The following is a 12158-nucleotide window of genomic DNA, read 5'->3' as shown; positions in this document are numbered from 1 at the left end:
GGGGTAATTTTAAGCAAACCTGCTGAAGGGAAGTTGGCAGGATTGGAGCGGGCCGCCCCGCCCAAGTTTATATTCCAAAAATGGACTGAGCTGATAAAAGAAAGACTTGCATTTCTATAGCGCCTTTCACAACCTCAGGACGTCCCAAAGTGCTTCACAGCCAATGCAGTACTTTTTGAAGTGTAGTCACTGTTGTAATGTCGGAAATGCAGCAGCCAATTGGTGCATAGCAAGCTCCCACAAACAGCAATGTGATCATCTGTTTCAGTGATGTTGGATAAATATTGGCCCCAGGACACTGGGGAGAACTCCCCTACTCTTCTTCGAAATAGTACCATGGGATAATTTGCGGCCATCTGAGAGAGCAGACAGGGCCTCGGTTAAACGTCGCATCCAAAAGAAAGTACCACCGACAGTGCGGTGCTCCCTCAGTACTGCCCCTCCGACAGTGCAGCGCTCCCTCAGTACTGCCCCTCCGACAGTGCAGCGCTCCCTCAGTACTGCCCCTCCGACAGTGCAGCGCTCACTCAGTACTGACCCTCCGACAGTGCAGCGCTCCCTCAGTACTGACCCTCCGACAGTGCAGCGCTCACTCAGTACTGCCCCTCCGACAGCGCAGCGCTCACTCAGCACTGCCCCTCCGACAGTGCAGCGCTCCCTCAGTACTGACCCTCCGACAGTGCAGCGCTCCCTCAGTACTGACCCTCCGACAGTGCAGCACTCCCTCAGTACTGACCCTCCGACAGTGCAGCGCTCACTCAGTACTGCCCCTCCGACAGTGCAGCGCTCCCTCAGTACTGCCCCTCCGACAGTGCAGCGCTCCCTCAGTACTGCCCCTCCGACAGTGCAGCTCTCCCTCAGTACTGACCCTCCGACAGTGCAGCGCTCCCTCAGTACTGCCCCTCTGACAGTGCAGCGCTCCCTCAGTACTGACCCTCCGACAGTGCAGCACTCCCTCAGTACTGACCCTCCGACAGTGCAGCGCTCACTCAGTACTGCCCCTCCGACAGTGCAGCGCTCCCTCAGTACTGCCCCTCTGACAGTGCAGCGCTCCCTCAGTACTGCCCCTCCGACAGTGCAGCGCTCCCTCAGTACTGCCCCTCCGACAGTGCAGCGCTCCCTCAGTACTGACCCTCTGACAGTGCAGCACTCCCTCAGTACTGCCCCTCCGACAGTGCAGGGCTCCCTTAGCAGTGGGGTCAAAAACCAGGGGGCACAGATTTAAAGTAATTGGGGGAAGATTTAGAGGGGATTTGAGGGGAAATTTCTTCACCCAGAGGGTTGAGGGGGTCTGGAACTCACTGCCTGAAAGGGTGGTAGAGGCAGGAACCCTAACCACATTTAAAAAGTACTTGGATGTGCACTTGGGATGCTGTAACCTGCAGGGCTACGGACCAAGAGCTGGGAAGCGGGATTAGGCTGGATAGCTCTTTGTTGGCCGGCGCGGACACGATGGGCCGAAATGGCCTCCTTCCATGCTGTAACTTTCTATGATTCTATGATTCATCAGTTCCCCTGATGTCACTGATTACCAACTATCAGTGGGGGGAGGGTGGGGGGAGGGGAGGATGGGTGGGGGAGGCAGGGGGCCACAGCGCAGCCAGTGTCCGAGCAGTGAACCATTGACCACAGCCTCAGGATTTCCACGAGTGCTGCAGCCTGAAGTTGCGGTCAGTTTCAGAAGGGTAATGACTGATGTGCCTCAATAATTCCGAGACTCGAAGTTAGCAGAACAAAAACAAGGCTTTTATTAACTTAGAAAGTAACACGTAAGAGAGAGAGATGTCTTCCTTCTGGAGACTGAGGCCAGACTGAAGCTAGCTTACAAACGGGGCCAGGTATGGGCGGAGCCCTACACACAGCACATTCCAGCACATTCCAGTATACAATACAGCACATTCCAGTACACAATACAATGAGGTCTGGGGGAAGGGAAATGACACTGAAACCGATCTCAGTCACAGGCAGTGGTGAATGGAATATTTCATCACATTCACCCCTTCTATAGATTTAGTCTGTTCGGGGGTTTGATAGTCCTCTGCGACCGACGTGGCTGTTGCGGTGCCGCGGGTGTCGGCTGGGTGTCCCCGGTAGCCTCCTGGGTCTCTGCCGGGGGTGCCGCCAGGGTTGTTGGAGGGGTAGTTGGTGGGGGTGCCGTTGGTCGGTGTTCTTCCGGGGTTGATGAAAGAGTAGTGGGTGGGTAAGAGTTGCTGTGATCGTCGTTGCCGCTATTGCCGTGGTTGTTGTCGATGCCGGCTGGGGCGATGTCTTTTATGGACACGGTGTCCTCCCTTCCGTCGGCGTGCCGGACATATGCGTATTGGGGGTTGGCATGGAGTAGGTGTACTGGCTCCACGAGAGGGTCCGTCTTGTGGCCCCTCACATGCCTTCGCACGGGTACCGGACCTGGGGTGGAGAGCCATGACGGCATGGATACGCCTGAGGTGGATTTCCGGGGAAAGACAAACATTCGTTCATGAGGCGTGGTATTAGTGGCCGTACACAATAGCGACCGTATCGAATGGAGCACATCCGAGAGGACTTCCTGCCAGCGGGAGATAGGGAGGCCCTTGGTCCTTAGAGCTAGAGTGACTGCTTTCCATACTGTCCCGTTCTCTCGCTCCACTTGGCCGTTACCCCGGGGGTTGTAGCTGGTGGTACGGCTCGTGGCGATCCCCTTGGACAGCATGTACTGGCGTAGCTCTTCACTCATGAAGGACGCCCCCCTATCCGTATGGATGTAGCTCGGCATACCGAACAGGCAGAACAGGCTGTTGAGGCATTTAATGACCGTGGCGCTGGTCATGTCTGGGCAGGGGAAGGCGAATGGGAACCGGGAGTATTCGTCCACAATGTTCAGGAAGTAAACATTGCGGTCGACGGACGGGAGGGGGCCCTTGAAATCTAAGCTGAGCCGCTCAAAGGGCCGTGTAGCTTTGATTAAGTGGGCTCTATCTGGGCGGTAGAACCGAGGCTTGCACTCAGCGCAAGTGCGGCAGTTCCTGGTCAGGGACCGAACTTCCTCAATCGAGTAGGGTAAGTTACGGGACTTTATGAAGTGGAACAGCCGCGTGACCCCTGGGTGGCAGAGGTCGTTGTGGAGGGTCTGTAGCCGATCCCCGGTGGCACTGGCACACATCCCTCGTGAGAGGGTGTCAGGGGATTCGTTAAGGGCCCCTGGCCGGTAAATGATGTCGTACTCGAAGGTGGAGAGCTCGATCCGCCACCTAAGAATCTTATCATTTTTAATCTTCCCCCTCTGTTTATTATTGAACATAAATGCTACCGACCGCTGGTCGGTAAGTAGGGTGAAGCGTTTGCCGGCTAGGTAGTGGCGCCAGTGGCGCACTGCCTCCACGATGGCTTGGGCCTCCTTTTCCACGGAGGAGTGTCTGATCTCGGGCCCTTGGAGGGTCCTCGAGAAGAAAGCTACGGGCCGCCCCGCCTGGTTGAGGGTGGCCGCCAAGGCGAAGTCAGACGCATCACTTTCCACTTGAAATGGAGTGTTCTCGTCCACTGCCTGTAGCGTGGCCCGTTCAATATCCTGCTTAATGCTTTTGAAGGCGGCGTGGGCCTCAGCAGAGAGCGGGAAAGAGGATGCTTTCAAGAGGGGGTGGGCTTTGTCGGAGTAGTTGGGGACCCATTGGGAATAATAAGAAAATAACCCCAGGCACCTTTTCAGGGCTTTGGGAGTGTTGGGCAGGGGCAGCTCCCGTAGGGGGCGCAGTCGGTCGGGGTCTGGCCCGATTTCCCCATTCTCCACCACGCTGCCTAGTATGCAGAGGCGCGTGGTGTTGTAAACGCACTTGTCCTCGTTGTAGGTGAGGTTGAGTTTTTGTGCGGTTTTCAGGAACCTCTCGAGGTTCGAGTCGTGATCCTGCTGGTTGTGACCGCAGATGGTGACATTGTCGAGGTAGGGGAAGGTTGCCTGCAAGTGGTGGTCATCGACCATGCGGTCCATCTCCCTCTGGAAGACCGAGACCCCATTCGTCACCCCAAAGGGGACTCCGAGGAATTGGTAGAGGCGTCCGTTCGCCTCGAATGCGGTGTACGGGCGGTCCTCTGGTCTGATAGGGAGCTGGTGGTACGCTGACTTGAGGTCGATGGTGGAGAACACCCGGTATTGGGCGATTTGGTTCACCATTTCTGATATGCGGGGTAGCGGGTAGGCGTCTAGTAGGGTGTACCTGTTGATCGTTTGACTATAGTCGATCACCATCCGTTTCTTCTCGCTACCCCTTACCACTACCACTTGGGCGCGCCACGGGCTGTTGCTGCGTTCAATAATGCGCTCTTTCAGGAGCCTGTCTACCTCGGTCGCGATAAACCGCCTGTCCTCCCAGCTGTACCTCCTGCTTTTGGTCGCTATTGGCCGGCAGTTAGGGGTAAGGTTCGCGAATAGCGAAGGCGGCTTTACCTTCAGGGTAGCCAGACCGCATACTGTGAGGGGCGGCTGGGACCCACCGTACTTGAGCGTGATGCTTTGGTGGTTGCACTGGAAATCCAGGCCCAAGATCACGCTCGCACATAGGTTCTTCATGATTAATACTTTAAAATTATCATATACAGTTCCGTTAACGCACAATTGTACCGTGCAGTAACCCAGAATGGTCGATGTCTGGGTTTTATCAGCCATAGAGATGGTACCCTGAGTAGGGACCACCTTTAGGGAGAGTTGTTGTGCCAGTTCTGGGTGGATAAAGCTCTCCGTGCTTCCACTGTCAATTAAGCATTTAACCCGGCACCCGTTTACCTTGATGTCCACCATTGATCTGGATAGCGGGTGCGGCCTGGTCTGGTCCACTGTGACCGATGCCACTGTAGGGCCCTGATCGATACAAGATGGCGTCCACGCTGTCTGCTCACAAGATGGCGGACCCCACGAGGTCGGGCAAGATGGCGTCCAAGATGGCCGCTCCCACGGCGCACACGCGGCGGTGGCGGGTTTTCCGGCGGTTGGTTTTCTGGCGGGGTTCCCTCTGCACACCTTCCCGAAGTGCCCCTTCTTACCGCACTTAAAGCAGGTGGTGCCTTTCGCCGGGCACAGGTTTCTGGTGTGCTTTGGCTGCCCGCAGAAGTAGCAGTTGGGTCCCTGACGCGCCGCGGCTGTCGTAGGGCTTCTGGGGGGAGAGCGGGGCCCAGCCGGTGTCGGGCTGTCGGGCGGGGAAGATGCCTTCCAAGATGGCGGTGCCCTCGGTGCACACGTGGCGGCGTGGACGGCACGGGCTGAAGAGTAGGTGTCCGAGTTTCTCTGGGCCACATCCAGGGATCGTGCAGTGTCCGCAGCCTGTTTCAGGTCCAACCCCGTTTTTTCCAGCAGTCTTTGCTGGATGTAAGTGGAGCTGAGGCCTGTGATGAAGGCATCGCGAACAAGCTCGTCAGTGTACACTGCGGCTTTTACATCTCGGCACTTGCAGTCTTTGCCAAGCATTTTCAGGGTGCTTAGGAACTCCTCCACCGATTCCCCAGGTCGCTGTGCGCGGGTAGCGAGCAGGTGCCTAGCATACACCTCATTCGTAGGCTGCTGGTAATGCGCCTTTAAGATGTCGCAGGCGGCCAGGTACGTCTCGGCGTCTTGGATGAGGGGGTAAACCCGGTGGCTTACCCAATTCCGCAGAATTCCGAGTCTCATCCTCGCAGCGTCCGTAGCGTCTTTGACGGCTGCGGAATTGTCCAGGAAGAATTCCATACACTCAAACCAGTGTCCGAAGCGTGCTGATGCGTCCGGAGCATGTTGATCCAAATCCAAACGTTCGGGTTTCAGGAGTTGATCCATAGTGTTGAAAAATAAGTTAATAAAATTGATGTGCCTCAATAATTCCGAGACTCGAAGTTAGCAGAACAAAAACAAGGCTTTTATTAACTTAGAAAGTAACACGTAAGAGAGAGAGATGTCTTCCTTCTGGAGACTGAGGCCAGACTGAAGCTAGCTTACAAACGGGGCCAGGTATGGGCGGAGCCCTACACACAGCACATTCCAGTATACAATGCAGCACATTCCAGTACACAATACAATGAGGTCTGGGGGAAGGGAAATGACACTGAAACCGATCTCAGTCACAGGCAGTGGTGAATGGAATATTTCATCACAATGACGCGAACGCTGTTAGTTGGCCGTTATTACCCACCGCAAACTCCAGGCCATTGTTGCGTGTGGGAGCTTGCTGTGCGCAAGTTGGCTACGTTATGACAGTGACTGCGCTTCATTGGCCGGGATGTCTTTGAAGTCAGGAAAGGCGCTATTGAAATGCAAGTCTTTCGTTCTTTATTTGTAAACCCATTTTTAAGTCACTGTTTATAAAGAATTAAACAAAATCGCGACTGCAGTTCAGATCCCGACACCAAGCTGATTTGGATAGGACGTGGCAAGTTTCAGGCTGGAGACGGGGACAATTCAAACCTGCATCGGGGTCTGATGTGATGCGCCGCCGCTTTCAGAGACCCGAGTGAGAGGTTAGAAAGGCATTAAGTAAATTTCGTAGCTAATAGAATTCGCCAGACTGGATTTGTGTTCGTGTCCTGGATGTTGCTGAAAGCTTACCTGGATTTCATGGAAAACACGCGCTCGAGTCTAAAGGGTTGGAACTTACAGACCAGAAAGATCCTTCATCGTCGCTGGGTCAGAATCCTGGAACTCCCTCCCTAACAGCACCGTCGGAGTACCTTCACCACACGGACTGCAGCGGTTCAAGAAGGCGGCTCACCACCACCTTCTCGAGGGCAATTAGGGATGGGCAATAAATGCCGGCCTTGCCAGCGACGCCCACATCCCATAAGCGAATTTTTAAAAATGCACAACACGGGAACAGGCCATTCGGCCCAACCAGTCCATGCCGGCATTTACCCTCCACACGAGCAAATTGTCCCAGTCACATCTACCCGCCCTGTTCCCAGATCCCTTTGATCTCCTCTCCCTTCATCCCTCTCTCCAATCTAACCCTGAATGTTGACACAGTTTCTGCCTCAACCACTAACTCCGGGAGTGAATCCCACCGCCTCACAACTCTCGGTGCGAAGAAAGTCTCTCCTGCCCTCGGCTCCAAATCTTTTTCATCTGGAACGCGCTGCCTGAAAGGGCGGGGGAAGCAGATTCAAAAGTACAGGAAACTCTCGTTTAAATGGCACCTAAATATCTGGAATTCTCTATTAACCGGCAAAATTCATGCTCCGAAAACAACACCTCAATAACCGGCAATGTTGCCGAGTCCGAGTCTCCCGCGGTGGCTGAGTTAGTCAGTGGGGGTAGTTCTCCAAACCGCCACTACTCGGCTTCTTGGCGCTGTCAGAAGTCGGAACACCTCAAAAACAGGAGTCGGACTCTCCCGCGCTGCCGGTAGTACCCAATTACGCCCCAGTATACTGCACATTTCTTGATTTTTTAATTTTTTGTTTGTTAAAAATAGCCTCGGTAGATAACCGTCTCCATCATCCGGAATTTTTAATCAACCGGCACCATCCCCGTCCCGTTGGTGCCGGATACCAAAGAGTTTCCTGTAACTTTCAAAAGGGAATGGGAGAAATACTTGAAAAGGGGGAACCGTTACAGGGCTGTGGGGAAAGAGCAGGGGGAGTGGGACTGATTGGAGAGTTCTTTCACAGAGCTGGCTCAGGCACGATGGGCCGAATGGCCTCCCTCCACAGTTCCGTCTAAGCTGTGTGGCTGCTCGGCGCTCTGCCGCTCCCGCGCAGCCAGCTCACCGGCTTTTAAATAGGAAAAACCGAGCATGCGCCGCAATTTAAAGGGGCCGCGCACCCAAAAAACAAATGAAAGGGAACATTGGCACCCTCTGGGCTGGATGATTCGCTAATTTAGTCCCGTATCTACGACCCCTCCCTCCTCGTCCTAGACCCCTCAACCACTGGGAACAGTCTGCTTCTCTCGACCCTACCCCAGCTTTTCATACTCAAACACGCTACCACATCACACCCTGGAACCTGCCTCGATCTAATCAACAAAGACCCAGTTTTTCGCACCTCTGTATTTGTATTTCCTCAGACCAGGCAGTGTCACAGTGAACCTGGGCTGCACCCTCTCTACAGCCTCAATATCCTCCCTGTAACGTGGAGCCTATAAAATGGAAGAAACGGGTAAGTAAAGCATTGCTGTTACTTTGAGTTGAAAGTGTTTATTTCATGAATGGTACGACAGTTAAAACAACCGCAGGACAGAGCGACCCGAACGACGAGATCGTTGGATCCTTCTGGCCTCCTTCATTTTAAAAAAGAAACCATCAGCCATTTCTCAGGACGTTTGAACCCACCTAGACTTTGTGCACATGGGGACGAGAGGGCCCCAGTTTACCAAAAGGAAGGACGCCTTCCGGCACCTGGTGGTGCTGCAGCAGCAATGGAAAGCCAGGAACATCCAGCGAGCAGCTCGATCCAAGGCGGGAGCCTAACACTACCTGTTAAAAAGTGGTCCTAGCATTCGGGAGGTACCTCGGAATTAAAATCAACCTCGCCACAGCGATGTGACACCCATTTTAAAACTGCTCCTTGGCCATTGGGATGTATCTGCCATCTCGGCACTCCTCCAATTCTGGCCTCTTGAGCATCCCTGATTATAATCGCTCCACCATTGGTGGCCGTGCCTTCTGTTGCCTGGGCCCTAAACTCTGGAATTCCCTCCCTACACCTCTCCGCCTCTCTACCTCTCTCTCCTCCTTTAAGCCGCTCCTTAAAACCTACCTCTTTGACCAAGCTTTTGGTCACCTGCCCTAATTTCTCCTTATGTGGCTCGGTGTCAAATTTTGTTTTGGGATGTTTTACTACGTTAAAGGCGCTATATAAATACAAGTTGTTGTTGTTGTTATCAAACTGAGACCCAAGTTAAAATTGGTCCCCAGCCATTGTCTGCAAGGCTTGTTCTACAAGAATACGACATAGCTTCAAATGTAAATGGCACAGCTCACAGCGAGAACCCACAGCCTCCTCAGTAATTAATCAAGTAATTCACCTGTAATAGAACCAGCCTTCACATTAAATAAATGTCCTTGCAGCATTTTCAGGCATAAGAGACAATCGATCGTGCTAACATAACACTACATTAAATACTGATCAGCCCCATCCTGAAAGTTAATCACACATTCATTCCAATGTTGAGTACACAACTGACATTAGAGAGTAGACTAAATATTAATTAAGGCGCTCGAGTGTTTGATTGCTAAAATCGGCTCGTCCAACCCGACATTACGGCCCCTGGATACACAATGAGGAGGTGCAGCATTAAAGCGCCGCTTGATTCGGGGGCGGAGTGACGTCTCACAGCCAATCACCATCCTCCTTTGCCTCGGCGGAATTCAGCACTGGACTAACTTTCCCCAAATGCGAGTGATCTGGATGCGAATCCCTGGCAGGGATGGGACGGTCTGACTCCAGATTGATTGGGGTGCTTGTGGTCTGATCCGGGTGATGGGCGGACACGAGCAGTTGGCGCTTTCCTCCCCGCCCCCTTCGTGTGACTCCTGCGAATTGAGGCTATAATTCCATTTTTGCCTTTCTGATCAAGGGCAGTCCATGACCTTTCACCTTGGAGTCAAGTGCTCAATTTGAGTGTCCAGCACACGGGATCAAATCAAGGTGCAGAGCGACAGAAGGCAATTGTGCGCAGTATGGCACAAACCTCAATGGGCAACCGGGAGCCATAATGTTGAGTTATCTACTTGGCTCATCACCGTTCCTGTTCATTCCAATTACTGAATATCAACATTGCTATTTGTGAATCTATTAATCAAAAAGTAATTATATAATTGCCAGTTTTGTTCGGAGCACGGGTGCGATCTGAAAGTTGGGCGAGAAATCCACTCAGTGTAACGATTTGACTGTTGCGAGCTTCTCACCCCAGCCCGGACACACACTTTCCCAACCTGGGGTCACAGGACAGCAGTCAGGAGTGGAAACCTTGGCTGGTTCTACAACCTCCCTGAAGCTGCGGCACTGAGGCTAACTGTAGTGCCCCTACTCCGGCTGAGGGTCAGCTAACTCTGACCTCTGACCTTCCGGCTTCTAACCCTCCACACAATGCTTCTACCCAAGGAACCTAAGCCAAGGTTTGGGGCCAAAGTCCAGACGAGCAGAACCGTTGCTTAAAATTGTTAAATTGGGACAATTCCAATGAAAATCCCCAAAGACGATTAAGAACTACCCAGCTATCTCCCCGTCCAGATATCCATGGGACAACGCCAAGCTGAAGAGGATGTTCAGACACTGAGAGACTGCATCTAGAGGATCTAGAACAGAATACAGTCTGGTACTGGAGATCGGGAGAGCCTCAACAAGGTGATGGATTAAATCGGCCAGCTCCCAATACTTCATCCTAATTCTCCGAGACTATTGCACTGACACGCTACATGGGAATTGTCCTGTCTTGGCTGACCTTCTGTGCCCCAATTGTCCTTTCTCCAGCGGCACCCCCCCACCCCCATTCCCCGCGACCTGCGAGCAATGTTGTATTTGCTCCAGGTCTGATCTCTCATTTTTTGATTGCGATTTAGTTTTTATTTCCTTCCATTGTGCCCGAGCGCCTGTTTAAACATCACAGAGTTTGTTCCCCTTGATATTGCACTACGCATTCCCCCCAGAACCCCCCCCACCCCACTCCCCCCAGTGAATGGGGGCGATTGAATCTGGTGTTTAAGAGTACTGTTCGATGAAGCTCTGATAGAAAGACTTCAGCTTGTTCAGGAGGGTCTTCAGTTTCTCCTTCTTGGGCAGAATGGTCATCCTGGGGGGGGAGTGGGGGGCGGGGAGGGGACAGAACAAGAAACAATTAAAGTCACAATTGAAGAGCAGAATATTCTACTGAATTGCCCCAATCCTAAATGTTACCCTCACCCCACAATTTCAAAATTCTTATCCTTGTGTTCAAACCCCTCCCTGGCCTTGCCCCTCCCTATCTCTGTAACCTCCTCCAGCCCCACAACCCTCCGAGATCTCTGCGCTCCTCCAATTCTGCCCTCTGGCCCATCCCCCGATTTTACTCCCTCCACCATTCAGCTGTTTACACCCTGAGCTCTGGAATTCCCTCATTAAACATAGAAGATAGGAGCAGGAGTCGGCCATTCGGCCCCTCGAGCCTGCTCCGCCATTCAATGAGATCATGGCTGATCATCCAAATTCAGTACCCTGTCCCTGCTTTCTCCCCATATCCCTTGATCCCTTTAGCCTCAAGAAATATATCCAACTCTTTCTTGAATATATTTAATGAACTGGCCTCCACCACCCTCTGTGGCAGAGAATTCCACAGGTTCACCACTCTCTGGGTGAAGAAATTCCTTCTTATCTCTGTCCTAAATGGCTTACCCCTTATCCTTAGACTGTGGCCCCTGGTTCTGGACTCCCCCGCCATCGGGAACATCCTTCCTGCATCTAGTCTGTCTAGTCCTGTTAGAATTTTATAAGTTTCCGCCTCTCCACCTCCATTAATACTCTTCTTAAAACCCAACTCTTTGACCAAGCTTTTGGTTCCCTGTCCTAATATCTCATCAAATTCTGTTTGATAATCACTCCTGTGAGGCGCCTTGGGAGGTTTTACTGCATTAAAGGCGCTACATAAATGCATGTTGTTGTTATTATACCGTACATGTTTTCCCTCAATGTTACTCTTGTTCTAAACTTCATCTAACTCTTTGGAATTGCTGGTTATCTGTAGCCTGGGACCAAACCTGTGTAGACTTCTCCGTTGTGTATGAGGCTGTCTGCTGTACTATTCTATGATTCGATGTTTCTCTCAGAAAAGGCAAAATCCTCAGACAACAACCTAACTTCAGTAAACCTGCTTAATGTCAAGAAGGAAACTTGAATAAAGCATAATACATGGCACAACAACAACTTGTATTTATATAGCACCTTTAATGTAGTAAAACGTCCCAGAGCGCCTCACAGGAGCGTTAGCAAACAAGATTTGCCACCCAGCCACATATTGGGGCAGATGACCAAAGGCTTGGTCAAAGAGGTAGATTTAAGGAGCGTCTTAAAGGAGGGGCGAGGTAGAGAGGCGGAGCGGTTTAGGGAGGGAATTCCAGAGCTTAGGGCCCAGAGAGCTGAAAGCACGGCCGGCAATGGCGGAGCGATTATAATCAGGGATGCTCAAGAGGGCAGAATTGGAGGAGCGCCGATATCTCGGAGGATTGTGGGGCTGGAGGAGGTTACAGAGATAG

General features: G+C 52.4%; 2 protein-coding genes across 6 annotated transcripts in view; both read right to left on the bottom strand.

Annotated features, from left to right (window-relative positions):
* Positions 1–1699: 1699 nt before the first annotated feature.
* Positions 1700–8014, bottom strand: LOC147116850 (uncharacterized). The gene has a single exon (XM_085987251.1). The coding sequence runs from the start codon at positions 5774–5776 to the stop codon at positions 2003–2005; it is 3774 nt and encodes a 1257-aa protein (XP_085843377.1). The 5' UTR covers positions 5777–8014; the 3' UTR covers positions 1700–2002.
* Positions 8015–8110: 96 nt separating this feature from the next.
* Positions 8111–12158, bottom strand: part of LOC147116849 (alanine aminotransferase 2-like) — a 269062-nt gene continuing 265014 nt past the window's right edge. For all 5 annotated transcript variants that reach the window (XM_085987256.1, XM_085987253.1, XM_085987255.1 and 2 more), the window contains one exon: positions 8111–10723. In XM_085987256.1, the coding sequence (XP_085843382.1) occupies positions 10633–10723 (91 nt within the window). In that variant the 3' untranslated portion in view covers positions 8111–10632. The remainder of the gene's footprint in view (positions 10724–12158) is intronic.

Source organism: Somniosus microcephalus, chromosome 5 (assembly GCF_052327205.1).
Source record: "Somniosus microcephalus isolate GS21.2 chromosome 5, FLI_Smic_1.0, whole genome shotgun sequence".
NCBI lineage: Eukaryota > Metazoa > Chordata > Chondrichthyes > Squaliformes > Somniosidae > Somniosus > Somniosus microcephalus.
The sequence above is the reverse complement of the archived record's forward strand: the minus strand, read 5'-3'. Positions and strand labels throughout refer to the sequence as shown.

What these genes read in the sequence shown, in the direction of transcription:
- LOC147116850 (XM_085987251.1), bottom strand. Translation starts at nt 5,776, where the DNA reads ATGGATCAACTCCTGAAACCCGAACGTTTGGATTTGGATCAACATGCT.